The 27634-nt window shown below is 50.2% G+C and overlaps 10 protein-coding genes across 10 annotated transcripts; 5 read left to right on the forward strand and 5 right to left on the reverse strand.

Annotated features, from left to right (window-relative positions):
- Positions 1-1166: 1166 nt before the first annotated feature.
- Positions 1167-2036, forward strand: LTR84_009897 (uncharacterized protein; the record flags this gene model as incomplete). The annotated part of the gene is made up of 2 exons (XM_064853435.1): positions 1167-1369; positions 1418-2036. 2 exons carry the CDS (start codon positions 1167-1169, stop codon positions 2034-2036), a joined length of 822 nt encoding a protein of 273 aa, XP_064709834.1.
- A 4643-nt stretch (positions 2037-6679) lies between these two features.
- LTR84_009898 (uncharacterized protein) lies at positions 6680-9138 on the reverse strand (the record flags this gene model as incomplete). The annotated part of the gene is made up of 2 exons (XM_064853436.1): positions 6680-8881; positions 8938-9138. The coding sequence occupies 2 exons, from the start codon at positions 9136-9138 to the stop codon at positions 6680-6682; spliced, it is 2403 nt and encodes an 800-aa protein (XP_064709835.1).
- Positions 9139-10223: 1085 nt separating this feature from the next.
- LTR84_009899 (uncharacterized protein) lies at positions 10224-11942 on the forward strand (the record flags this gene model as incomplete). Its single annotated transcript, XM_064853437.1, has 1 exon — positions 10224-11942. One exon carries the CDS (start codon positions 10224-10226, stop codon positions 11940-11942), a length of 1719 nt encoding a protein of 572 aa, XP_064709836.1.
- Positions 11943-12455: 513 nt separating this feature from the next.
- Positions 12456-13280, forward strand: LTR84_009900 (uncharacterized protein; the record flags this gene model as incomplete). The annotated part of the gene is made up of 1 exon (XM_064853438.1): positions 12456-13280. The coding sequence occupies one exon, from the start codon at positions 12456-12458 to the stop codon at positions 13278-13280; it is 825 nt and encodes a 274-aa protein (XP_064709837.1).
- Positions 13281-13419: 139 nt separating this feature from the next.
- Positions 13420-14898, reverse strand: LTR84_009901 (uncharacterized protein; the record flags this gene model as incomplete). The annotated part of the gene is made up of 2 exons (XM_064853439.1): positions 13420-13533; positions 13585-14898. The coding sequence occupies 2 exons, from the start codon at positions 14896-14898 to the stop codon at positions 13420-13422; spliced, it is 1428 nt and encodes a 475-aa protein (XP_064709838.1).
- A 689-nt stretch (positions 14899-15587) lies between these two features.
- On the forward strand, positions 15588-16882 carry LTR84_009902 (uncharacterized protein; the record flags this gene model as incomplete). The annotated part of the gene is made up of 2 exons (XM_064853440.1): positions 15588-16702; positions 16759-16882. The coding sequence occupies 2 exons, from the start codon at positions 15588-15590 to the stop codon at positions 16880-16882; spliced, it is 1239 nt and encodes a 412-aa protein (XP_064709839.1).
- Positions 16883-17450: 568 nt separating this feature from the next.
- LTR84_009903 (uncharacterized protein) lies at positions 17451-18789 on the forward strand (the record flags this gene model as incomplete). The annotated part of the gene is made up of 2 exons (XM_064853441.1): positions 17451-17455; positions 17637-18789. 2 exons carry the CDS (start codon positions 17451-17453, stop codon positions 18787-18789), a joined length of 1158 nt encoding a protein of 385 aa, XP_064709840.1.
- A 763-nt stretch (positions 18790-19552) lies between these two features.
- Positions 19553-21087, reverse strand: LTR84_009904 (uncharacterized protein; the record flags this gene model as incomplete). Its single annotated transcript, XM_064853442.1, has 2 exons — positions 19553-20678; positions 20780-21087. The coding sequence occupies 2 exons, from the start codon at positions 21085-21087 to the stop codon at positions 19553-19555; spliced, it is 1434 nt and encodes a 477-aa protein (XP_064709841.1).
- A 1492-nt stretch (positions 21088-22579) lies between these two features.
- Positions 22580-23292, reverse strand: LTR84_009905 (uncharacterized protein; the record flags this gene model as incomplete). Its single annotated transcript, XM_064853443.1, has 6 exons — positions 22580-22752; positions 22809-22898; positions 22943-23010; positions 23062-23092; positions 23145-23188; positions 23273-23292. 6 exons carry the CDS (start codon positions 23290-23292, stop codon positions 22580-22582), a joined length of 426 nt encoding a protein of 141 aa, XP_064709842.1.
- A 1023-nt stretch (positions 23293-24315) lies between these two features.
- Positions 24316-25460, reverse strand: LTR84_009906 (uncharacterized protein; the record flags this gene model as incomplete). The annotated part of the gene is made up of 2 exons (XM_064853444.1): positions 24316-25325; positions 25385-25460. 2 exons carry the CDS (start codon positions 25458-25460, stop codon positions 24316-24318), a joined length of 1086 nt encoding a protein of 361 aa, XP_064709843.1.
- Positions 25461-27634: the final 2174 nt, after the last annotated feature.

The raw sequence follows: 27634 nt of genomic DNA on the forward strand, positions 1-27634 counted from the left end.
TACGGAGCATCTTCACACTCTCAATCCCCGTGGATCCTAGGTAGGTACCTCCGAGTGAGTCCTGTCTACCAAGGACGAGGGAAGCACCACCTGGTGAGGATTGGGCCCAGCTTCAGTAGTAGCCTACAGTCCATCCGTACGGCACCGGGTCGACTACGGTGTGGGCTACTTAGGTACCAACTAGCCCTTAGCTGGGTCCTTTTGGTGGTGGTAACCACTGGAACCACTTGCGGGAAGAGCTAAACCCAAACCCGGCAAGCCCCTGTTGCCTGACTCGCCTAGAGGCCGCCCGGGTCGTCGTCTGGCTTCAGTGCGAGTAAGTCGGGGTGGGTCGATGGGTAAAGCCTAAGTCTTGCATGTTCAAGTTGAAGGTTGGAATCATCATCAGATGTCTGCCCATTCCCTCTTATCATCTCCACACCACATCACGCAAGTCCTGTTCATCTGCCACTCCGCCATCATCGAATCGACACTCTCTCTTTCCCTTTCATTGTTATTAGTGTCACTCTCTGCACGGCCTTTTGTGTCGATCATCCTTCCCTCTCCTCACTCCTCCTCTTCCTCTATATTCGACTCTTTGTCGATCCCTCAGTCCCTTTTTGACACCTCTCAAGACGACCTCCCATCTCTTTGGGGAGTCGACTTGACGTTGTCAAAGTCGGGGTCTGTGACATCTGAGAGCTGGTGGCTGCGACCGTACCGTGGCTATTTCATCAGCGGATTGGCCCACCTTCAGCTTCTTCTCCCACACCTAATCAACTCTCATGCAACCACTCCGTCCTCCGACCCGAATATCAACCACTCCTAGCACACCACAGCCTCTCTTGTCAATCTCATAGCCGCCCTTCTCAACCAGACATACATACCTCGTGCTCGTGCTCGCCGTTGGCATAGTTCGTTCCAAACTCAATGGTCCCCATTCTTGGTACTGGGAGTTCGTTATCCGACAAGTGGTATTCCAGTCCACTCCTCCGGATTTCCACCACCAATTGACACCTGACATTTCTGCTCCCACACCCAATACCCTGGGTCCGCTCACAACCAATAGTTGGCCAATATAGCCACCTGATCTTCCTCCCGGGTCCTGTCACTCTGCTCTCCTCTGATTACCTCTTACACTTTTATGACACCGCCGACGCTAGGCGTTCCATCCTCTCTCACCAATAATGGCCACTGATCAGCCTCCACCTCCTAAGAAGGAGAAGAAGGGATTGAAGAAGATATGGAAGAAGGTCAAGGATTTCTTCAAGGACAACGCTGCCAAACCTGCTGCGACTTCTTCGACCGCTCCTCCCGTTCCATCAACTGCTGCTATTCCTGCGCCTACCCCCTCTACCTCCAAACCAGAAGCTGCGACTACTACAGGGCCGTATGTACTCACCCCCCTCGACTTTCGATCAATGCTAACAACTCACAGAGATGATTCAATTGTGCGGTTACCCAATATCGAGGTTGATGATACCGTGGAGGATATCCCTGTCACCCCACAAGAACCAGTCCAGCCCCGCCCAATACAGCCTTCTTCTGAGACTGGCCAACTCACGGAGCCCGAGATGCGCTTCAATAAAGCCCAGGCAATATTCGCCAAGTACAATCTGGAACTCAGTGAGGCTGACTGGGACATGAGACCAAAAGTCCCCTATGAACGAGTGGCCAAGAATATTCGCATGAGAGTGAGATATACCTGCCACAACTGCTCAACGACCTTTGGCCACGAGAGAGTCTGTGTGGGCTGTGAGCATCGTCGATGTGTCAAGTGTTCTCGATACCCACCCAAGAAGGATAAATCAAAATCCCAAAAGACCGACCCCACTGCACTCCCACAAACCTCAGGAGGCCCATCATCATCCAATACTGACGCAGCCTGTCATGAGTGCCAGACCGGTTTCACTGCGGGCACTGAAGAATGTCCCAATTGTCATCACAAGATATGCGAACGTTGCCTCCAAGAGGCCATCATTACCGTCGAGCATACTCCTGACGCGCTCGGCACAGGGCAGAAGCATTCGACAGAGGGCGTTGGTGCGGCCAGCTGACAAGTGTCCTGAAACGACATCTGATATATCCGTTTATTGCTTTCCAATTGTTCTGCATTCTGAGCATTCTTACGATGCGATGACGACCTTTGCCTTTTACGACTTTAATCTTTGATCTGAGCGTTCTCGTTTTGATCTCATTCAGAGGTGTTTTGGAACCAAATTTACGATATTTTGGCCGGTTACAGGATGAGCTTGTTTTGGACATTAAAAGCGAGGGTTTATGGCGTTCAGTGTGCATTTTTATATGTTTTCCACTCTTGAAGGGAGACACCAGCAGACAGGATTGTGGTTGTTGAGAAACCACGTTGAAGAAAGGGAAAGCTACGGAGAGAAAAAGAAGCAAGGAACAGGATACCCAAGCACTGTTAAGGCTACAGCGACGCAGCGTCATAGCGCAAAGAACAGAAACTAACTCTATCTACTTACTACTACAAACTGATCACCTTAGCCTGGAGAATTCCGACGGTTGGCAGATGTTCGCCCGGAACCCAGACCACGATACCAATGAAAATAACTGCCCTACTCTCTTCCTTTTCCATGGCTTCTGTCTCTATTGATGGAAACATTCTTGGCGATCTCGAGCAGAATGTCCACCGCACATACGTGGACTCGGTCGTAATTCAAGTGCCTTCCTATTTCCATGGGTCTCAAGGTAGGACATACCTGGAGATACTTGATGGACTTTGCCACCGAGGCCACAAAAGGCCGGGAATCAGAATGTGGCTCTCGAACACCAGTTTGTTACTGCGGACTCTTAACGAGAACGCCTTCACACTATTCCTTATGGGCGCCTTACAAGTTACGAGTTGCAAAGTGGAACCTGATCCCTTAAACTATGTACAAACCACTATCAGGCATCCTAACTAGAATTTGCAGGATCGTTCCCGTTGCACGATTATCGACTCAACCCACCAACATTGAAGCTTCAGACTCGGGCTGCGTGCGAGAGGTCTAGGATAGTGCGGAAGATCACCTCAGCATGGGTGTGGAATTACGACAGGTGATGGCTTAGCCCATCCATTGTCCCGTACTTGCCGCAGATATTAGCAACCAACACGACTAAAGCAGACCCTCTCCCTCCGATGCCCTGGACCTGTCCATTCGAGAACAGGGATCGGAGTTTGTTCATTTGAGACGGAAGCCTTGAACGGGCCGCTTAGGGTGTCATGCCTAAACATACCATAGACCTGAGACTTCGAGCTACAGTCTCACAGGCTGACCTCGATAGGATACGGTTTGCGCCTTGATAACGAACATGTGACTTCACTGACGAGCTTAATGTCTGTGAGCGTTGTACACCTTAGGTCACCATAATTTCCACTATTTCGTGGCATTGCAAATCTGCTCATAAAACAATTACATGTCGAGAGACAGCGACATGAGGCGTACACTCGAATCCAGAAAGCCAGTGATACTGCCGACCGCAAAACTGCAGATTGCCTGACAAGTACTCAACCTGCACGTTTGGGTGGCTCTTACCCGCTATTGCGACTCCTTTGCCTCGTTCCAAAAAGCCGGGCAGCCTTGCAACGATGGGTGTCTAAATAGAGCCAACGCCCGAATGGTGGGAGCAAGCCCCCCTGTCGAGCTCCCGAAGATCAAGTTTCCAAGTTAGTAGTACGTCGTCCTCCCGATTGTACCGTCCAGACTTGATTGATAATTCATTATGGTTGCCACAGGTTCGCCCGAGTTGGAGATACGAGATGCAGCAAATTGTAAGGCTGACCGCCTTGAAATGGTCTCATCTGCTCCGTAACGGGTACTGCGTACCTGGATCATCTTCTCTACATGGTGTGTGACTCTGGTGCCTGGGTGCGGTCGACTGCCCGTAAGCATTTAACCTCCTGGTGAGATACGGATTGATCCGTAAAGCTTGACTGGGCGACTACGGAGTGTCAAACTATTCTAATCTAGGTAGCTGAGCTATTGTAATTTGTAGCAGGCCATTATTAGCCCATTATTGTTCGAAGGAAAAACTTGATTACCGGATGATCAGTTCATTCCGGTCGATTGTGGCATGATGATTTCTGAATTCTCATGACTCGGAAATCAGGAGTTGAAAAATCCTGGAGGTTTGGTCAACAACATATCCCTCATAAATGAAGCAGCCATCAACAACTCGGGTGTGTACGAGGCACTGGTTGATCCTCTGGTTTCACCTGGTCTTTCGAACCGAGATGATCGATTCGCCTGAAGTGGAGCATTTGGGCGAGCTGGGCTCCATCCTCATCAAAGTTTACCAAGCCTGAAACAGTTTTGCATTACGAATTTGATGTCTACCTACGCATGGATACTCCGTACTCCTAACTAGTAACTAGATGTCGACGATAAACCACGTCTAGACTGAGCCAGAATGAAATGCCGACAAAATCTTGGATTGCTAACAAAGCAGCCGCTATCACGGACTCACCAAGAATCCCCAAAGTCGGGACGATACCAGTTCTCGGAGGTTCAAGATCGGTGTTCGTATTCGCTCGCTGACTGACTAGCCAAGCGATCTGGTTTTGTGGCCAATGCACTGATCCAATCCCAGCGTTTCATGTTTCCTAACGGTACAAGAAACCCCGAGAACTTGGGAAAGCCGTTCGAGTCAGTGGGCACCTACGGTATCACGTTGGTCCCACAGATAACCTACACAAATCAGAATATGTGACGCCATCCGCCGTGTGCTGTTGTGGACCAAAATCCAAAGATGGGTTGACAAGGGGGTTGTTTTCACACCAGGTTTCCCCTTGCGCGTGTATCATCAATCTAAACTCCTTATCTATCTACGCCCGCGATCTGTGTTCGAGCGATCCCATCTTGGCCTGTATCTGACCGGATTGAGACCCCATCCACAATCAGACGGCTTTGGTATCAGCTGACGAATTCAGGACAACGAAGTTAATGTTGAACTATGTCGCGGACAATGCAACAGACCCCGCTCTTTCATGCATTGTTGACGACGGACGGGCAGACATTTATCTCTTGAGCCGGCCGAGGCCTCGCATAAAAACAGCATGACTCGATCATCGGTTCAGAGGTCACCAGAGGACGAAAGTCCCGAATCCCTCCTCGAACTTTGTCGACGGAAGCAACGTCCCGTACAAAAACTGGCCGGTCTGAGTACATCTACTACTAAACTAACTCTGCAGGAAGACAATAGTCGCAAGACGGGATTGGACCTAGGTGGTATTTGCATCTTCTACCAAGATTCGACACTGAACAACGAATCCATCTGCCCAAACGGAACGGCGAGCGGGGGATTTACTGCATGGAGCTAAGCCACCACTGGCACCACCAGTGATGGTGCGCGTCGGGCCTCAATTGAGGATACGGCCAGGGTGAAATGGGAAATTTTTCTTTTCATGCCCATGGATGGATGGATGGGCTCGCAAGCGAACAGTGGAATTCCAAGCAGAAGATGCATGCACACCGGAAAAATGTTGGCAGGTTTGGGCTCACTGTTGGTTCGCTTCGAGCTGGAAATGCAAGACAGCGAAACTCGAACCACTGACAGTAAGTGGGAAAACAAATCCTTGTCTGGAATTCGGGGGTGTGTTTCTTAGGGCTTCGACGCCCAACCAAACCACCATCCTCTTCGCTTGGATACTCGATGCCCAAGCCAGGCCAGGGACGACTTGCACCATCAAAGCATTTATCTCGTACGAGGTACTTGTGCGCAGAATCATAGCCAGCTCTATCTAGCCGTACCTAACTAGTTCGTCAGCTGTAGTAGTCTGAGGTAGGCTTGGGAAGGAAATGTATGCAGTTCCACTGCCTCGCATTGTACATATGCCTCCCCACTTTCTTCACTAATTAATGTTAAGATACTTTTAGCCCACGTTGGAAGACATGCCGCACCCCCACCAAGGCACTCCCGAGCCGTCCCTCCCGTGGGCAAATAAGTCCAAAGGGTCTGCTCTGCCGGTGAGGGGGGGGAAACACGAAAGGGATTCTCGACCCCTTTAGAACTCGGCCGGCCTCGGATCAAACGGTTCCCTTGCTCCCGAGATATGCTTACGCAATTATTGACGGACGGGTGTTGTCAATCTTGAAGGTGCCCGTCTTCACTTATACGTGTCCTTGAGGTGACTATTAAATTATAGTACCCATTCAATGCGGGAGATCCCTTGACAGTAAGGTCAATAATGATGGCTGGTATACCGAACGTCTGAAAGAGGTTGATGTATATGCAGTTGGTGTCGTGTCAGTTGGCGAATTTTTCTTTGAAAGCATCCTCCTCGGCTGCTGTATTTGAAGGCGGTGAATAGGCGGTCGTAACAGGATCCAGGAAACTTCGCAATGGGCAGTTTACTTGGAAATACTTCATAAAAATTGCTCATGGTTGCGTAGAACTCTGGGTTCTCAGAACACAATAGTGTCTTTTTGGCGCCATGCAAAGCTGAAAGCTGAGCCATTGTGAACAATGGACACGCCTGTGAGGACGAGAATTCTGACCGGCAGCGTTTAGTAGATCACAGACGGATAGATGCTATTATGCGATGACAAGGACCATATCCAAGCTCGTGAAGGAATCATCAAAGTCGTAAAAGCCCTGCGATAGACAGTCAGGAGTTACAATTCTATAGTCCCGAGCCATTGAACTTCAAAGTTTCCAGATGGGATCCTGGATCTGTGAGTGCTCACCCCCAGGCTCGCTATGCCATAAGACCTCTACGGACCGCCTTCTCATCCTCGCTATCTTCCGTTTCGCCCTCGTCGCTTTCGCCTTCTTCATCCGTAGATCCCTCTTCCTCTTCCTCGTCCTCTTCACTTTCACTTTCCTCCTCGGTTTCCTCTTCCTCCTCACTTTCCGCCAACCAATCATCGAGAGTACGTGGTTTTGCATTTTTGGTAGATCCAGCAGCAACGACTTTCTCCAAACCCTGTTCTCTTACAGCCTCGTCAAGCCTGCGACTCGCCGCGACGGTCGTCGCAGTCCTGTTCGCAACAGATACGTACTCCGCTTTCTCCGCCCCATCAACAGCATCTCGCAATTTCAGGTCGGGCTCCTGTCCCTCTTGAACCCACTCAGGCATTCCCTCGTACCCGGGGAGGCCGAGAATCCCGGCTGTGTCCTTTCCTAAGACGAGGGTTGTGCTGCCGATCAAGAGACCTTTACGTGACTCTGAGGGGGAGGGGGCATGTGGGACGGGTTTCGGTGCAAGAAGGAGGAGTGATGCTAGTTGTGTGGAGTCGGGGTTGGCGAGAAGTGCTTTGAAAAGTCTGGCGCGATCGCGCAGGTCGTATGAGGTATCGTAGCGCGCGAGGAGTTGGATGTAGTTCCACAGTTTTGGGATAGGGTGGTCATCGGGTATCAAAAAGGTTGAGGATGGTTCTTGAAAGCCATTGTTATCCTCAGCTTGTTCTGTCGAACTGGTGTCCGTGGCTGTCGACTTCTTGGTCATTACCTGTTGCAAGAACAATAGATACACCTTGGCAGCCAGAAGAACAATCTGTTGTTTTGCCGGTTCACTCTCGTCAGCAAAGCCTTTGGCAAGGATCCGGAGTACGTCCGGTGCGATATTATTGTCTGGGTCAAGGTTCGCAAACTCGCCAACCAACCAGATGATGGTGGCTCGAGCCTCAGGACTTGTTGTTTTGTCCAGGTTTCGTGCCAGTCTCACTACTGTCTTCCTGTGAGAGGTTGGATCTTGCTGAATTAGGTGTCGGATTACCGTGAGGACCTCGGATACGAGGACATTATCGAAGCTGGATATCTGATTCAGCAGAACTCGAAAGCATCGGTGAGCGTTGTCCGGATCAGCCTGTGCGCAACGACCTATCGCTTTGACGGATTCCTGGATTAGATCAATGTTGGAGCTATGGGAGAAATGCTCCAATTCGCTCAGTATGATCGATTTGAGGTGCAGGGCTGTATGAGGAAAGACTAGTGTCAACATTTCAATCTTCAGCTTCCAGATCTGAGGCGGATCTTGTGCCCGGAGTAGGAAGTGCGAAGTGTACGGAACAAACAATTGAGGTGCAGATAGCGAGATCAGCACGATATTGCACAAAGCGACCTCCTCAATCTCGGGGGGACTATGCAAAAGCCCAATCAAAGGTCCCACAGCTTGCTTGAGATATTCTGTCGTGCCGAGATACAGGAAACAACTCGTCACTGAGATGATGACAGCGGTACTCCGGCTATGCAACAGGCTTTGACATGCTTTCAAGAGTAGCTCCAAGTCTGGATCCAAGATTCGGACTACGTCACCAGTTTCCACTTCCTCATCAGGCTCATCGTCGTAGAAACCTTTCTTATTGACTTTGGTGACTCTGTGAGTTTTCTGGGGAAAGCATTGGCGGCTGTAGGATAACAGCAGTCTCAGTGTTGCGAGTTGGCTCCATTCATCCATATCGACCAACTTTTTCACCAAACTCCTGTAGTGCTTGTGAATCAAGTCGATGCGATCGGGGCATAGCTGGAGAAATGTCTGGACCGCAGGTCCAACTACGAAATACTGCTTGTCACCTAATAAGATGGATAAATATTCCAGTAATTGCGGTAGTGTGTTTGGGTCAAGGTTATAGCACTTGGGTATCGCCAAGGCAGCAGCTTTTCGAACATGAGGGCTCATGTCACCGGCACCACGCTTGATGGCCAAGGACACAATTTGGCTGATAACCGGAACCCTCATTCCTGACATTGTCCGAAGAGCCAGGGCACGAACTTGTGGGCTCTGATCCGTCAAGGACTTTTGGATAGCGTTGACCGAGAGTAGAGCCAGATCAGGGTCGGATTCGGCGTAGTGGAGTAAGTAGATGTAAACCAGTTTCTTGATCTCGATGTTTGGGTTGGCGACATTTTTCACCACCGAGGAGAAGTATGGCAAGCATGGCTTATTCTGATAGATCATCTAGACGAGCAGAATTAGACTTATCAAGAGCGGTGGAGGGCGATGGTGTGAATTACAGCAATGACTTTTCTTAAGCCCTCCAGGATATCACGGTCACTTCGACTGTCGAGGAGACCTTTCAACTTTGCGAAAGGAATACTGCGAGATGAAGAGCTTCCCCCTTTCAGCGCTTTCGACAGACCGATGGCCTGGGCCGCCTCGAGTGTCAGATCTCGTGCTTTTCCATGGTCAGTATGAAGTAGCCAGGAAGGATCCATGGTTGCTTGCTTACCCGGGTCCATCAAGGACGAGACACGCGACAATGACTCCATCTCACCTTGGGAGTTGCGTATCAACCTTGTGTAACCATAGTGTTGTGATGTTGTACGGTGTCATATCACTTTTGAAGTGGAGGCACTTGGTGGTAGGCTTAGACTTGAGGCCCTCGCCAATATGCCAAGCCCGGAATGATTTCATCGTGATGTACTGAAGAGGGGCATAATCGCCGCCGCTTTTATCAAGACTTATGCCGCTTTTAGACTCAGAGCACTGACAATTCTACGACCGACGCCCTCAGCTACTTTAAAAATGGTCTCCTCCTTTGGGATACCATGCCAAGCAGAAATAATCTATCTCGCTCCCAATCAGGCATGGAGAAACAAAACCCTTCGTTGCCTAAAAATAGGTATCTGGGATCTTCTTGTATACTCTTGTACTCTTGCTACGCGAGGTACCCTGGTTTGGTACTTCGTACAACGCGCGGGGCTAAGCGGCACATAGCACTCAAAAAGGAATCGCCCGCCAAGTGTTAGGGACACGCTCTGAGTCTTGGATTGGTCAAAATCACCGCTACCAAGACTGCCTGGAAGTGGCATGTTTAATATCAACATAAACAACCTTGGAAGTACCACTTAGCATTGCTACTAGTACAATACGCCTCCATATTGCCGAGAAGATGTAGGTTAGGGAGGAGATACTATGATGTCAACAAGTCTCTCTTCGATGCGGCTCCCGGGTTGGCCTTACCTACTCCTACACAGCAGCCTCGATGCGTCTCATCTCTTTTGCTGCCCAGGTATCTCTGATGCGTCGCCCCTGCCTTCAAGCCTGCCAATTTCATCTCTCATTTGCCCAAAGACTAGGCCATGCAGCGCCGGGTGTCACCTAGGTAGTCGAGATCCTATGATTTTGATCGCCAAGCTGAGCCTCCACAGCCTCGCTAATGAGACGCGGTGCAAGTCACATTAGGTAACACCCAGCGCGAAGCTTTTGCAGGAAGCTATATAGGAAAGCAGCTCCCTTGTGATCGGGACTCTATCACACTTAACAAGTCCTTTTGTCTTGACTTAGATTTTGATTCAACATGGCGCTCACCCTCGCTTTTACTGCTTTTGCGTTAACCGTTGCAACCAATGTTGCGGCACAACGTACTAATCAGACCAGTATCAACTTCCAATCTTGTCCAGAGTTGAACGCAAACATCACCGCTTCGAATGGTGTAGAAGGGTCGGTCGTCGATTGCGCGACGCTTTCGGTACCGTTGGATTATACCAATCCTGAAGCAGGTCAGCTCGAGCTTCGATTGTTCAGGGCCAATGCCACAGAAGAGCCGGTTTTGGGAACCGTGCTTATGAACTTTGGAGGTCCTGGAGGAACAGGTGCTGAAAACCTCCCTCCATACGCCAAGCTGGCACATACGGTCATTGGCCCACAGTGGAATCTTGTCTCCTGGGATCCCCGTGGGACCGGGTATACCCTTCCTTTCGCGTGTGACCTTGGAGCCTCAGGATCACCCCCAGCTCGAAAGCGCGACGTTGGGACCTTGGCCAGCACCAACTTGACCGAGGTCTTCCTCAATGGCGGCTGGGAAGCTGCGGGTCAGCTTGCGGACTACTGTGCCACTCAAGCAGACGAGACAGCAACGTTGATCGGCACGGCTTTTACAGCCCGTGACATGATGATGATTGTCGACGCTCTTGGAGAAGACGGTCTTCTTCGGTACTATGGCTGGTCATACGGTACAGCACTCGGCTCATATGCTGCCGCCATGTTTCCTGAACGTGTGGAGCGCATGGTTCTAGACGGCAATGTCAACCCCCATGACTACCAAGCAGGTCACTATGGAGAGTTCGTGGTTGATTCCGATGCCGCTTTCACTGGATTCTTACAAGCATGCTTCGAAGCGGCCGATGACTGCGCTTTCTACTCAGTGATAAAACCCAATACAACACAAGATCTCCTCGATAGCATCAATTTCGTGCTGGCGCCATTGGCCGAGAATGCAACCTCGAGCATCGAAGCCTACACCAACTATATCGCTTTGAAGGGCATTCTTTTCTCACCTCTCTATTGGCCAGCGACTTGGGCAACACTCGGGGAGACTCTTGCCGACTTATGGCAGGGAAACATCACTGAGCCTGCAAACACAACAGCTCGACCGACCTATGGCGAGGCTGCGAATGCAGTGATTGGCATTCGCGCCGGTGATGCAACCTTTATCGCCAACTCGAGTGATGAGTATCTTGCTCGAGTGCAGTATGAAGCCACCGTTAGCCCTGGTTTCAGCGATATCTCCTATTTTAGTCTCTGGGTATCGGCACAGTGGCGTCTACCAGCGAAAGAGCGCTACTGGGGGGATTTCAGCGCCACGACCAAGAACCCGATTCTGTACGTCAATGGACAGTTCGATCCTGTAACGCCGCTTGTGAATGCGTACAACGGCAGTGGAGGCTTCACCGGCAGTGTGGTATTGCCTCACAGTGGCTACGGTCATGGTGTATTTGCCGATCCTTCCCAGTGCGTTGCCAGACATGTTTCAGCCTATTTCCTCAATGGCACACTCCCCACCAACAACGCGAGTTGCGAACCAGATTCGACACCAATCGAGCTATGGAGAGCGTTTGTGGCAAGGTCAGGAGCCAACTCCACCTCTGAAGGGGGTTCCGACGGAAATGGCACCGACGGTGGATCAAGCGACAATAGCACTGCGTCGCCGCCTGAGAATGGTGCTCATCGAGAGAGCTCACGGGCCGTCTTTGGAATCACTGTGGTATTGATGGTCATGACCTTCATTCTGGTGTAGCTATACTTCTGCCAAATAACGATTGTAATCAGGAACTCGGAATTCGGAAGGACTTAAAAACTTGTACATTTGCAATTCCATTATTGCCGACATCCTGGCTGACTCTGTACTCTGGGTGCGTAGCTCCCTCCATGCATTCGGTGATTCAGTAGTAGAAAATCCAGGTTCAATTGCAACGCTATGTGCCCCGGGACAGTCAGGCTGAGAATTATAACGGGATCTTGAGTCGTGTGGCGCTCTCCGTCCAACACAAACAGGAAACGCTCCTCGGAACTCACGTGCGACTCACCCAATTCTAATTCAAATAATGCAAGGTAGATCAAAAGTCGCACCAACATAACTCATTATCGAACAATCCAAATCTCTCATAGTCACCAATTGGCACCCCATCATCATCCAGATATTCACGAAGAGGAAGTTGTCAGGACCGAACGGCATATCAGACCCAAGCTGCCTAATCCAAGAAATGGCGGGGAAAAATCCCGAGCTGAAATCACTTCTCGACCACCCTTCATGAACACCGTCGCGATAAAATACACCTATGTGCTGGATCTGCTAAAAGACCTCATACGCAATCACTCCTCAGTGTCACCACAGGCCGTCAATCTGGTGATATGCAGCACTCGAGATGACTTCCTCGGCCAAGTCCTTTCCAGTCTGCACCCGCCCCTTCAACCTGGTATCGCCACTAATGCAACCTTGGAAGCAAGACATCACGACGAGATAGAGCACGGTGCGGAAGGACCTGACGAGGATGATTACGGATCCAGCAGATCCAGCCATCAGTTGTTCCTGTCCCCAGTCTTGAGTCTTCTGAGCGCCAGCCAATCCGTCAAGCTGATTTTCTGCCCCACCATCCCGACTCTCCGGGCGTATTTCTCCAGTCTCTACGAGGTTGATGGCAATGGCGATGGCGATATGGCTGCGCCGGAAGACTCGAGCTCTACGTCCAAATCGAGTCAGATCATTGTGCTGAACATGCTTGCTCAGCACCACGGATCATCCGAATTCACCCTTCAAGGGCTGTCGCAAACACTCGCTACGATCGTATCGGCTGGCGCGAGGACATCTCAGGCTGTGCGATTGGTCGAGTGCAAGGACGCCAATGACCCTTCGAATGATCAATTTGGATCTAATTTGTGGGACATGGAGGTTCCGTTGCTAAGCCTGTCGATCAAAATCGGCGAGGGCGGCGCGAGATGGGGCCGTCGAACTGTACAGGTGAAAAAGATTGCGAGTCGTTGGTTTCGAAGGGAAATGACCATGGACCAGAGACACGTGAGCAGAACCAGCGGACGTCAAGAGATCCCAGACTCGGAAGACGAAATGCTTCTCTGAAGTCGAACGAGCTCCTTGCCTTTTCAGCTAAAGAATACCTGGTACCTAACAAATGCAGAAGTTGCAACTGAAAACGCCCCTGGGTATCATTCTACAGATCTGTAGTAATTGTCATCAATGTCGTCAATGCCTGGCCTTGTCATATACTCTGCTCCATTTCGGTGATGTAGAGTTTAATATGCGACTCCAATTTCAAGTACTCTTCATGTGCGCTGTGGACCTCGTTTTCGATGTTATCTTTGAGGTCAGCCATCTGTAGTAATGTTAGTGTTGACACCAGTTAGTTCTCAGGCGCAAGCCTTACCTTCTTCTCTGTTTGTTCAATGCGAACTTTGCGCCGCTCCATCTCACGTCCCTTCTCTCCCCTTTCTTCTCTCAACTGTCTTTGAATCTCGCGAAGTTCTTCCATTCTCGCCTTGTTTGCATCGTCTCGGTCTTTATGCTTTCTTCTTAGCTCTTCAATTCGATCTTCCCACTTCTTTAATTGTCTTTGGAGAAGTTTCTCATTCTGCTCCACTTCGCGCACATTATTGCCGCGATCTGCTAGAGCATCTCTGTTTTTCGCAGCACGAGCATCTTCCTCCTCTTCCTTTTGAAGCTCCACCGCCACTTCATCGAGGACTTTTACGCATGACTGAACATCATTTTGTACAACAGTAAAACTGTCCCCTGATGTTTGAAGTGCCCGGCATCGCCTCTCAAGGTGGTCGATCTGGCTCTTCTCCCGCATCAGGTTCTCGGAGAGTTCTGCCAAGGCATCTTGGAGAGCCGCAGGGCTTTGCAACACGTACGGCCTTAGTTTTTCGCTTTCTTGTCGTGTGCGCACGAGCTTCTCCGCTTTCTCTTCCAGAACGGCTTGTGCACGTGCCTTTTCAGCCTTTGCTCGTTCGAGTTGTTCAGAAACTCGTTCCTGTCCTTTCCGGAGCTCTAATAGCCTGGCCTTGAGTTCATCATTTCGCCGTACTTTGTCTCTGACGGCCATCTCCATCGCTTTCCTATTGCGCTTCATTTCTTCTAGCCGCTGCTCCATATCTTGATTTTCCGTGTACAATGTCTCAATTCGGTCTTTAGTGTTCTGAGCTTTGTTCAAGTTTTCGTCGATAACGCTAGTGTGAGTTTCACGAAATCGAACAAAATTGATGGTGTATGAGAAGATCTTGACCAGGCGATCGTGAGTTGGGCGTACAAGGTCATTGAAGGAGAAGTCATTGATCCCGCATTGCTCAAGCATTGTACGAAGATTGACGAAGAATCCCATCAAAAGCCTGGTCTCGACGGGGATCATTTCGGGGAACTCGCCGCAGACATCTTCGGCGGCGGCGCGCATTGCAGGATCCAGGTTATCTCGGGTCGCATTCATGACCAGTTCACCAAGATGCTCGAAAACCATTTGGATGACCTGAGGGTTTGGTTTCTGGAGGTCGGAAGGCTGGAATGGAATTCCCATCTCGCTGATACATGATGCGATTTCTTTTTCGGGCTGTGGAAGATGGTCAGCTGGTGTGTGATGATGCAGCGCAAATGAATTGCATACCAGGCGCATGAAATCAGCGGGATCTTCCTCCTTCTTCTTGACCCGGCCTTGCTGCTGTTGAGATGATCGGTACTGTTGACTCATTTTGGCGATTGATGATTGTATCAAGTTATGGTGATTTATGAATTCGTTGACTTGTGTTGGAGAAAATGGTGGTGGATGAGAAGCGCAGGTGATGGTTGCTAGGAGTAGTTGACATGTGTGGACACGGTCTTGTTGACATGGCCGAAAACGGAAAGAACCGACAAGGTTCAAGTTCAATTGGCGGGTTCCCCAATTTTAATGCCAAGACATGGGCCAACTCCCAAAGACGAATCCTTGCAGCCTCTATGTACGGATAGATTAAGGTGTTGTACGGGAATATCGAAGCATTCGATTCATTGAGATCCGGCTCACCACGAGGGAGTTTTCCGCGCCAGTAAGTTTTGTTACTGAGCTTGGAAAATGCTTGACACTCAAAGCCTGAAGGCTCTTGCGGTAAACACATATTTTGGTTGCGAGGGGTGTGCCGTAGAGCCCGAAGAGCCCCGAGGCCCCAATGTTGGTTGGTACCCCTCAGGAGAACACACCATTTGCGTCATGCCGGCGAGGGCTCCAAATCATGGCCGAGGGAGTCCTACAAGATATCGAACCGTGGTAGAAATCAAGTAGCTACCGTCGCTTCTACTAATCTGGGGCTCTATACGATCCCGTCGGCAGTGCTACAGCCTGATAAAGCCGGATAGGTTACTAGCATAAAACAATTGGAGTTTAATCAATCGCAGATCGATGCAATGGGGAGCATCAACACTGGTCCTCAATCAGACTCCGGCTTTGCTGGTCTGAAGACGAATGCTAAACGCTTGAATGACAGCCTGCAATACTCATGTCAATGGGGTGCTACCAACGATGGAGGCATGCATAGATTAGCATGTGATGATCAGGATCGACTTGTACGGGAGTGGTTTATTGCCGAGACAACCAAATGTGGGTGTTCACACAAAATCGATGCCATGGGAAATATCTTTGCTATTCGGCCAGGCGAAAACAACAACATACCTCCAATTGGCCTGGGATCGCATCTGGATACGCAACCCACAGGTGGTAGGTATGATGGTATCTTGGGAGTGCTCTGTGCGATGGAGGTTTTGAGAGTGATTCATGAGGCAAATGTCACGACTTACGCACCTATTGCTGTGGTGAACTGGACCAACGAGGAGGGCGCGATTTTCCCTCCAGCAATGCTAGGCTCAGGCGTGTGGGCAGGACAGTTTACCCTCGAGCACGGTCATAGTCGGAAAAGTATTGAGGGCAAAACAATGGCAAAGGAATTAGAGAGAATCGGGTATTTAGGCTCAACACCTTGTTCTAGCCAAGAGAACCCCCTCTCGGCTCACTTCGAAGTGCACATCGAGCAAGGCACAATCCTGGATCGTGCAGAAAAGGCAGTGGGAATAGTGACAGGCGCTCAAACTGTCCGGTGGTTCCGTCTAACCCTCACTGGACGAGCAGAACACACAGGCGGTACCCCAATGGACAACCGTAGTGATGCACTACTCGCAGCTGCAAAGGTGATCGTGGAAGTGAACAAGACTGCCATTGAACACGGCGCTCGTGCAACTGTTTCGACAGCCAAATCGTCTCCGCAAAGCATGAACACAATAGCGGGGACTGTGGAACTCAGTCTCGATCTGCGCGCTCCCACGGACCAGGAGATGGATGAATTGGAACAGTCGCTGAAGCATGCCTTTGATGCAATCAATGCAGAACATGGTACGAGTCTTGCTATGGACGTTGTTTGGGATTCCAAAGCGACACATTTCGACTCGGAAATGGTGGAGTGTGTACGTCAGTCAGCCAAAGAAATTGGCTGTTCTCATGAGATGACCAGTTTCATCGGACACGACAGGTGTGCCAATCGGATGACGAGCAATCATTTATAAGTTTACTGACTCCTTCCGACAGTGTATATACTTCCAAAGTCGTTCCGACAGCGATGATTTTCGCACGTTGCAAGGATGGAATCAGTCACAATCCCGCCGAGTACACTCGACCAGAAGAGTATGCTCAAAACTTGGCTCGTTCTTGAAACATTTTGCTGATCCATGATAGTTGTGCAGCTTCGGCTGAAGTGTTACTGGGTGCATATCTTCGACGCGACCACTTCCTTCGGAAAAAGCATGCGATGAAATAACAAAGGGCAGATTCGGGGGTTAATCCATATCTTGAAAGCATACATTTATACATATCTTGATGTTGTATCAGGATTGATGGCTGCTGTTTCAATTCATGAATCTCATGTTGTGACCATGTGACTTCATCGCGTGATTGCTGCAAGTCATGTCCAAGGAGTATTGCGAAGTCGTTGCGAGATAGAGGCTGTTGTTAAGACCACAATCGGTACACCTTCCCTACCAAGAATCAGTTTTAGTGGCTCCGCTAGTGCCATTAGTGAGACGTAGTTCGCCAAGGCGTATGAAAGCCCTGGAAACTTCACCAAGTTGAGCGAGGCAAGGCTGGCATATCAACGAGCAATCATCGACATCCAGAATTCTCATTCAACAGTCACGGACCAACGAAGGCCCGACACATTCCACTTCAAACCACTCCTCGACTGGTCTATCAGTATTGATTGTCGAGTATTACAGGCTCTCAATATGGCGTCCGGTAAGTCAGATACTCAAATGTCTAACTTTTCATACCATCATATGACTCAAACCACACGTACATCACGCCTTGCTATACAAAGTCTTGCCACGTGCGATGCGAAGAATATGCCAGCAGCACTCTGGGACTTCCTTGACCCGCTATCGCTGTTTCCACTGGTTTCAATATCTATGGAGTCTGATCTATCGTTCAATTGCAAAGTCCATTAATTTTATCTCACTGACCATGTTACGACCATCAGCGCCTTCGGTGTCAATCCCGACCAACCTCCCGACATCACCGACATCGCCCACAGTTCAATCGCCATCCACGACATTCGACATTGTATCATACTATAATGAACTGCTCAAGTCGGACGAATCCATCACACCGCCCATAGCGGCCATCGAATCACTCATCTCACTCCTCGCCACGACGCCACTAACCACCATCTCCGAAACCCTGGCGTTACTGACGACACACACGACCAAACTCCTCGCAGCACAGCGGAATCCGATCCCTTTGTCCGCAGGGACGGAACTCTTCCAACGCTATCTGGTGTCTTCGTTCCAACAGCGACCGTCCTCGCTGGCGAACTCGGACTTCTCGACACTCCGCCACAACATCATTACCAACAGCTCGCTGTTCGTGAAGCGCGCGAACGAGGCGCGCGTCAAGATCGCCCAACTGGCTCTGCGCTTCGTCCGCGACGACTCCACCATCATCACGTACGGCTACAGCCGCGTCGTGCAGAAGATGCTCACGCACGCCGCCGAGGCCGGCCGATACTTCCGAGTCGTGTACGTGCTCCCACCCTCAAGCAACACCACCGGCACCGGCAACACCTCAACCATGCTGACAGATTCCATCGCCGCACTCAACGCCCTCTCCATCCCGACGAGCACCATCCCGATCCACGCGTTGAGCTACGCCCTGGCCTCACTGCCGAGCTCGCCCGCCGCCCCGCCGCAGTTCATCACCGGCGCTGCCGCCGTGCTGGAGAACGGGTCAATCATCACACAGTTCGGCACGCATCAAATCGCACTGGTGGCCCGCTCCGTGGCGATCCCGTTCTACGTCGCCGCCGAGTCGTACAAATTCGTGCGCAGCTTCCCACTGGGCGGTGGACAGGGCGACCTGGCCAAGATGGGCGTCAAGCAGCATGTCCTGCAGTTCAGCACCGGTACTGGTTCGGGTACGAGTGGTTCGTCCGCTGCCGCGAACCAGGTCGTCAACGTCGAGGATATGGTTGAGTTGACCCCGCCGGATCTGATCGAGGCGCTGTTCACCGAGACGGGCATCATGACGCCCGATGCGGTGAGTGAGGAGCTGATCAAATTGTGGTTTTGAGCGTGAGGGCGAGGGAACGTTTGTTTTTTGGGAGCTGGGAGAGGAAGATCTCGGGATTTTTGGCTCGTGGGATGCATCTCGTCGTTGGCCTGTTCTGTGAAAGAAAGCCGAGATTCGGTTTGGCGGAATGACTTTCATCAGCCCAAGTAGCTTTTATCGGACTCAGGGCGGAATTTCCTTGAGACCTGACCTTTGAGGGTTGAATAGTTGTCGTGGTGATGCTGTCGAGGCAGAGAAGCAATCGCCAGAAGAATGGGGTATTCTAAGAGTGTGTCTCTCTATCACTTGCACATGACCATGAACTGTCTTAAAGACGAACACTTGCCACCGTTTCAATGCATATCTATACACAGAGTTCGAGAAGGATCAAACATCAATGAGTGGTAGGATCCGTAAGGAAGGCAGCGATGTCTCAGGTAATAGAAAAACTGCAACACAAGAGGACGAATGGTGTTTTCAAGAGATTAGACTATAGAGTTGAGTCATGCAAGTCAACACTCCTAGGCTTCTAAACGATCTAAACGTCTGATAGAAACACTTCGCATTTGTTCGAATCAACAGTTCCTAAACACCCCGTTTTTCTAACACGGTCGAGAGCGCCGTGAGAAGTATCAATGACCCTCCTCCAGCGCCTTGCTCTGTTTGTGCTAGAATAGATCCTGTAATAAAGAAAAGACCCGTCCCAAGGGAGAAACATGTTCGTCAATTCTCTTGTTGGAACTGGAATGTTCGGTCATGCTATCGTCTTCATTAGTCATAACAATCAGTTGAGGTCATCAATCTCTCGTTCCTTTGCTCGTAGTGCTGCTCTCATTTCTTCAGCTTCGCGCATCAATTGCGTGCGCCTCTCATTCCGAACCCGTTCCGTCTGTGGATAGCTCGACGGTGAAACTTCTGATCTCTCACTGGTTCGTAAAGGTGTCGACTCCAACCTCCTATCATGTTGCCCAGCGCCGACCAACGCGGGGTCAAGTTGCATCTCCTCAGCGGCTGCAGCTGCAAGTCGCGCCTGCACTGTAAAGTCATCGGTAGGTCTTTGAATCTCTCCCGGTCCATCATTTCGTGCACTATCAGGAACATAACCTGTATAGTCGACTGTAGGGGGAGGTCTCTTCCTCTTTGTTGCAGGTGTACCTTGTATTGACTCACCCCCATCAATTCCTGGGGATGCTGGCTCAGGTGATATCGAAGTCGCGGCTTGAGAAGCCGCACCCTCCGGTCTCGGAGCGTCTGGATATGCCGGGACCACCCGCTTCCTCCTCTTGATCGTAGATTTCTTCATCTGGACAGGTCGGTGTGAACCATGAAGTTTGTGGTACAAACCACATGCATTGCATATTGGATGTCCAAGCTCATCTCTTCTCCACAGAGGAGTTACGGTAGTCCCACAATTTTTGCACGCAACGACCATGGATGTATTACCTTGACTCGTTGGTGTTGGCTGAGCTGGGATAGGAGCGTTTGATCCTGTGGCCGATCCGGCTGTACTGTGGGCGTCACTTTCTGTGTCGTTGGGAGGATTGATGACAGAGGCAACATTAGTTGTCCTTGCAACTCTATTATTGTATGCAGGACAACCTCCGCACCCTTCAGCACCACCAGCACCATTGCAATTCCCTCCACCAGGGCAGGATCCTGGTGTATGCTCAGGCACTCTATATGGGATGCTGGGCTGTGGGGTTTGGGTGGGCGGTGGTGTCGTGGCAGAAGCCGATGGTGATGTGTCCGTCGTCTGACGTGGACTATCAGCAGGCGCGACAGAGTTTGGACGTTTGAAGTTGGAAGGTCGTGGAGCATTCCGTGTTTTTTGATAGAGCCCACATGCATTGCATATTGTGTTGCCGGTCGGTGAGCGTCGCCATAGAGGCGTTTTGGTAGTGCCGCAGTTACTGTATCGACGATTAGTGATGAGATCAGAGATTTGAGACCAGGTTAGGCCAGTGCCAGCGTAGAGCATTGCATCCAAAACCTCGTCAGCATCTTCACGTACCTGCACATTTGACCTAGTCCGCTGGCGTCCTCTGTCTGCTCGGAGGGATCCCCAGAAATCCGCATAACGTCGGTAGTATCTTGGCCAGGGCTAGTTCGTCGCAAATAAGGTTGGTCGGGTGAAGGCTCGCTGGTGAGCGTCTCATGTGTCACACTGTGTGAGCCGTGTCGCTCTCCACGGGCGGAGGACACGAGTTGATGAGCGGCATCGAGGTCTTCGGCCGAAGGTTGACGAAGAAGACTCTCTTTCTGACCAGCGAATGAGGTAGAGCGCTGCAAGGCATCCATTGTACCACGCACGGCCAACATGCCGCCTCGGAGACTCGTGGTGTTAGCAATGTCCAACGCCCATCAAACTGGAATTGCTCAGAAGCAGAGAAAGAAGAAGCGTCGATAAGATGGGAGAATGTTGCCAGCCACGAAAATTGAGTTCAAACTCTCGAGACTCGGATTCAACACGAGACAGACCAGTTGGAAGTTCTTGGCAGGAAGGGGACAACGCGAGGTGGCGGTGTCAAGAACCTGGAAGTGAGGCCACGTAGGCAACCGATGAGGATGGAAGGCAGCGTGGTGATATGAGTGAAATAGCAGCGACAGCAGGACTATGGTTTAATAATCGAGAGGAATGACGAAAACGTTGGGAGACTGAGATGTGTGAGAAGATGGAGATGGATCTGATGGACGATGGCCAGTGTAGGGGCACGGAGTTGGATCCTGAATGAACCTGGTATGGTTTGGATGTGGAGAGAGACGTGTCGCTCAGGCAGGTACCGTTGGTAATATTAATCGCCACGCCTCTGATTGGCTTACCAAGACAGCCAGAGTCACGTGTCAAACCCGGCAGATATTCAGATCAGCCCGATACTTACGATACTTGATATCCTGGATTGGACTACTGCAAGACATAAAGTCTATTCACTTTCAAGGTACCGACTTGAAGTAACAAGTACCAAGTACGTAAATATCTAGGCACTCCGCTCTCCTGTGATGAGGAAAACATACACATCTAGGTAACAGGTAACTATAGACAGCAACAGTACTACACCGAGCCTCCCCGGGCCCATACTTGGTGTTGAACACGCATCAGCTACAAGTCATCATCTCCTGAGTCGGCCCGCAGTCTGTCACTCAAACCCAATACTGAACATGGTGGCTTCGTCTTAGGTTCAGGGTGTGGTCTCACCAATTGATACTACCCGAACTTAATGCGAACAACCATTCAGCCACTCCAGAGGGACGGTCAAAAGAGTGACCTAGCCCCCAAGAATAAAATCACTCTTATTGGCCCTTGCGCAGGGTACAACCTGCCATCGGCGTCACGGCGAAATTGTAGTAGAATGTTATTCGTTATCAGATCACCCAGATCCAGAAGATATAGGTCTCATCCCTCAATCGTGACGATATACAGTGGTCAAATCGTTTTGGGAGAGGTATCGATTGAGTTCGCATAACGAGGAATGTGCCTCAACGCCGTGCCATAGAAACCCGCCGTCTATGAACCCGAGATTTCTCTATAGAGGATCAAATAGACTAGATTCACAATCGTTATCAATAATGTAACTGTACCCCCATCGCACCAAACCCTCTGTTTTTACACTTTTCAGTCGGACCGCCGAATAAAAGCTGTAACGCGAAACGAGGCCCTCCTCCTTTCCTCTCCGCTCAGAGCTCTCTGACTGTCCTGGAGGCCGTTCCTACTTCGGCGACATCACACTCCAGATTATTGAATTGCAGGTTTCAAAAGTGCAATTGCGCTGTATGTCTCTTTCACAGATCTTCAGAGTAGAGAGTGCTCCTCCCTTTACACTTGCTCTGCGCCCCATCCAGCGTCCGTGTCTCTCATGTTTGACGGAGGTTCGATGGAAGGCATAAACTCGAGTGCGACGTAGCCCACTCCAATGAGGCCGACAATGGATCCAGCAACGATACGTAGGGCGTTGTCTTCGAGGATCAAGCATCCGACAAAGATATAGACTAGATGCCGTCATCAGTATGGACCAAGATAAGCTAGTTGAGATCGTATCACTCACAAACGCCACGACCGAGGAAGGAGAACAGAAAGCTGGCGTATTTGGGGACGTAGGGAGGTACTTGAGGTAAGAGTTCAAGGCCGGCGACGGCTGTTATTATTGCATGTCAGCTCGTTCTCCAGTGCACGTCGCACCATTCGGGTTTAGGGAGGTCGAACCTAAACCAAATATGATCACGTAGACACCAACGATGATGTTGCGGCTGTCAAGATCTTAGCTATACGATCCTGTCGGTACAATGTGCAACACATACAATAGGCTCCCGTGGAAGAATTGGGTGATGCCTGTAATGCGGTAATCAGTGCAACTCCCAAGACAAGCTGCGAATTTCCATACCTCCCAGGACCATAACACCACCAACAGCCAAATTGACCAGCCGGCTATCGTGAGGACGTCAGTAGTGCTCTTTTCGTTGGCTGAGCAAAAGGACCGTGCTCTTGGGCAGGCTGCGCATGTCAACGTACAAAATATTGGAGAAGTCCATTGTGTTCGAGATCTAGGACCGTCGGGAAAATAATAGTCGGTTGTGGTGGGATGAAGAGTAAAAGTACTCAAGTCGAAAAGGAGATCTAGTATTAGCGGTGGGTGATATGATGATGGGGCGTGTTGTTGACGAGCAAGAATAATTTGTTTGAAGATTGAACGGAGTAACAAGCTAGGCACCGTTTAAGCAGAAAGCAAAGGGGAAGTTGAAAGCTGTCCAAACCCGGTTGGTGTTCGTAGCCGTAAAATCTGGGGTGGGGAGTCGATTAACTAGAAGCCCGCCTAGGCCTGGAGCTTGGAAGTTAGGGGCTGCTGGGCTTCGGGCTACTTGCCAGTTACTCTCCATGGTCGTTTGCCTGCCCAACACTGACGTACAAATCAGAACCACGTATGCCAAGAATACAAGCTCCATTAGGTGTCAGTGAGGTCATCCAGCGGGATCGTGAAGATGTATGTATAGCTTACCATCCACTGTAGCCTGAGCGTCACACGCGACAAAGCATCGGAGCTGAAGGTTACATAAGTCTACAAGTACTGCTTCCCCAAGATCAATCTCAATTGAATCAGTTCTTGAAGCAGCGAATCTCCAAACAAGTCATCTTCATTGATGCTCGTGGAAAGAACTTTCTAATCGAGCTCATGGTACATAGTAGTAATATCTAAGCCGAGGCCGTCATCGTAAATCATGCTGTCTTATGTAGACCCAATCCTTGGTAATATCTAATGATCTAGTAGTGATCATAATTACCCTTCGCCCTTGCCGCCAACGCAATGCTATGCTGGGGTATCATATGCAATCCCACGCCGTGTAGAGTACCTCACCAAAATAGAGAAATTCATCTTCCAACCTGTACTCCTTCTAAATCTATGCTTGCAAACCTTGATCTCGTGCCGCGCCATGACCGACATCACCCTTGTATCTGGTTGCTGACTCGTCAGTCGATTGGTAACCAATTCGACTGGTACTCTCGTGGTGGGTAGCTCAGATGATGGTGTGGCCTGGTGAACATCGTGTTTTGAATGGCTATTGTCGAATATCCACCGAGCATGGCGGTTCTTGGATTATTGTAGTTTCATACTCGGTCGATGGTGTATCGGAGCACGGATCTGTGTCTTGTGTACTGGAAGGTGTGTCCGCATTCGGCGATTCGGTTGCCATGCGAGGTGAAAGGCCATCGTCTTCGTCATCACTATCATTCACAACGACATAGATTGGCTTCTTGAGTATGTGATCGCGTTTTCTCATCCGCTTGCTGATCCCCGCGTCGGTGCGTTTGCTGGCTCGGATGGGCTCGCTATCTTCTTCTAGTGATCTCTTCGAGCTTGAACTCCTCTGGGAGGAGGTGACAGATGGAGTTCTGACTCTGCGGTGAAAAGGTATAAATGGCTCGGTCCATCTAACGATAAGATTCTCCGCATTTTGGTATTCAGGATTCACAAGTGTGGGTGGAAGGTCAGATCTATCGTTTCGGATTTGTCGATCACTCACATTCGGAAACGGTCTGGGGTTTGGTGAGACTGCTTGAATATTGCCAGAGAGATCAGAAGATATGACCGTGGGCTTATTCCGGCTTCTTGGGGTTGAGTCCTCTCTGGGTCGAGCTGAGTCGTAATGTGCTCGTGTGACCTCATCTCCTCCATAGCAGATGTCCAACGGAGGTGCAGGAGAAGGGGCCTGTCGATGCTCATTTGTATAGAAGAGGTGGTCTTGGTCGAAGTTGCGAAGGCGTGGCAGGTGAACTGTCACATCCTGGTCGAAGACCTGACAGAAGGCCACGAGCTCAGGTTCTCCGCCGTAGGTTCCGTTCTGAGACATGAGTGTCAAGTAATGCTCAAACGCGTCTTCTGGTTCTTGACGACTTGCAGCGGTTGCAGATCGTAGTTTCCGACGCTGTTGTACATCATTTTTGTTCACGTAGTCTTCAAATAGAGGCCGGAGGTTTCTCATGTGGTCGATGACTCTGGCACGGATCTCAGGGTGTCTCGTCGGGTCACCGTAGAGTTGGTCTGATAGGGATGCAAAAAGACAATTGCCTATATGGAATTAGATCATCTGCTGTTAAGAGAGATGGCGATAGGAGAGATTGACATACCATCACCAGCTATTTGCTTATGGTACATGCCCCTTCGTTCAAGGCCGGGCCAAACAGCCTTAGGCTTTCGGACCATGATTGGAAGCTGTATCTCAAATGCATGGTTAGCCATGATTGCGAATGAGCCATTGACAATGTCATTGGCAAGCAAAGAAGAGATGATTGAGATGCCCCGAGGCTAGAAGAACACAAGTAGGCTGGACCAAGTCAAGAAGTCGATGGTCGGCCGCCTGCTCCTGTTGTCTTGCAGGGCACCAAAGGGGCCTTGATGAAAATGACAAGCAGTTAACAAGTGCATGCAAGTTGAATGCTAGTTAGAGGTGCCAACTAGTAATGCAGAAAGTCTAACTGCGGAGGTGAACGGGCAATTGCCTAGGCGGCGGCCCAAGTGGCCGAGGGGGCCTTCTCGGCCATGTGATTTAGGGTCACCGATGCCTGGAAGAGCGACAGATAAGGGGTGGACGGCGGAAGTTGATGCTAGGGGTAAAATAGGTGGCTGTTTTGAGCCGCACTTACCTGAGGGAGGGGTTCAAGTGGCTGCTTAGGCTTTGGTGGCTGTGGTTGGTTGAAGCCTGTGGTCAAGGCTTGAGTGGTGAGAAGCTGGCGAATGAGTGTTGGTTGGTGAAAGCCTCCGTTCTCTAAAGCCAACGTCTCTTAATGATTCTTGTTTGCAGTATAGATTAAGATGATGATGAACAGCTCTGAACTTTTTATATATGCTTCCAATTGAAGAGGTCCTCATCATTGAGTTTGCTTCCCTACTGTTGCCTGTTGAAAGTGAATAATAGTTCCTCCGCGCTGCTCGCTCACCTCACTCACAGGCAGTCACTGCGAAACTGTGGAAGTTGAAAATACCCTGCAACAAGCTCGCCTGGACGATCATTACCCTGGAAATCTTCTATCGTACTCTGCAGGGATACTGTTCAGGTCGCTGATCTTGCTGTCTCTTCACTCGCTCTTCTTGCTATTAGGAAGCCTTCCGCAAAGGAAAGGAGCCTCACAGTCCAAGCATCACCAGACTAAGAAGACACTCCAGATTATTATGCAGGACCTCCAGGAAAGAGATATACAGGGTTAGAGAGTCCAGTGATACTGGATCACTGTCCGCAGAACTTCTATGAGTGCTTTTAGAGTTCGAAGATGGTCGCTTCAATCTATTGCCTCCGATCCCTTGACACATGTTCAATTTTCCCCCTCTAAGGTAAGACAACCCCTAGAGAATGCAACGGCAAGGCTAGGGAGAACTTCCAGTTACTCACTCAACACAAAAGAATTCGGGAGAAGAAATAGCGAGGCCGGAGAAGAGTTCAGCAGGCGACAAAGGGTAAGTTAACCAATGCATTGGGGTACGAGTTTTATCTCTTACTCTCTGTTTCTATGACGTGGCTTTTCTTTGGATATGCGTTTCAATGTGCTCCAAGTCCTGGTGTTGCAGGACTTGCGACAGTGCCCTTACCGTCCAGAAATTCACGGTATCGAATTACTGTTGCGGCGCGGCGTCTCAATGGCTTAAAACGTATGATCTTCGAGTGATGCGTTTTGAAGAATATCAAGCGGCAATGGCAGACATCCAACCTTACCGAGCGGACACCGATTTTATCGTAACCGACACTGGGCTTTCTGCCTTTGAGCTCGATTGCGTGAAGATCAAACCGGGGTTCCCGCTGGAGGCCAGAACATCGTCGCAAGGCATGAAGCCCCAGGCATGTTCGCAGAGTTTGGCATGGATGATAGCTCAGGTGAAGCATGCTACAGCATGACTTGAGCCGCTTGTGGAAGCACGATTTCTGGAGCCTGCTACCACTGCCTCCTAGGAAAAGGATTGAAAGTCTCAGCCTGATGCGAGCCTTGCAGTCCTAACAGTAAAGAGGTATGTGGATCTATGTCCAGAAATATCCGGCGGCAAGTGCATCAAACAGCTCGACATTGTTATTGTTCGACATGGGCTTATTAGCCCGAGGTTTGTCAGAGAGGATGGCACAGGGGTCAAGCTTAAACAAATACTACCAGGTGGGATCCTGGTTGCCCACAATTACATCGCACGCGGATCCAGGAGAGAGTTTGAGTCCATTTTCTGCCCCAAAAGGCGACGAATACTTCAAGGTCCAAGGGTTTTGGAGTATGGTGTTTTGTTACGGTGATAGTATCTAAGCTCTTGTCTGGATGGTTGTTCTCAGGCAGCAGTCAATTTCGTCGATGGGGCATTTCATGAGAAGCAAACTCATGAAATTAGATGATTGAATTCTTGAC

The sequence above is a fragment of the Exophiala bonariae genome (assembly GCF_035927105.1).
Source record: "Exophiala bonariae strain CCFEE 5792 chromosome Unknown scaffold_4, whole genome shotgun sequence".
Lineage (NCBI taxonomy): Eukaryota > Fungi > Ascomycota > Eurotiomycetes > Chaetothyriales > Herpotrichiellaceae > Exophiala > Exophiala bonariae.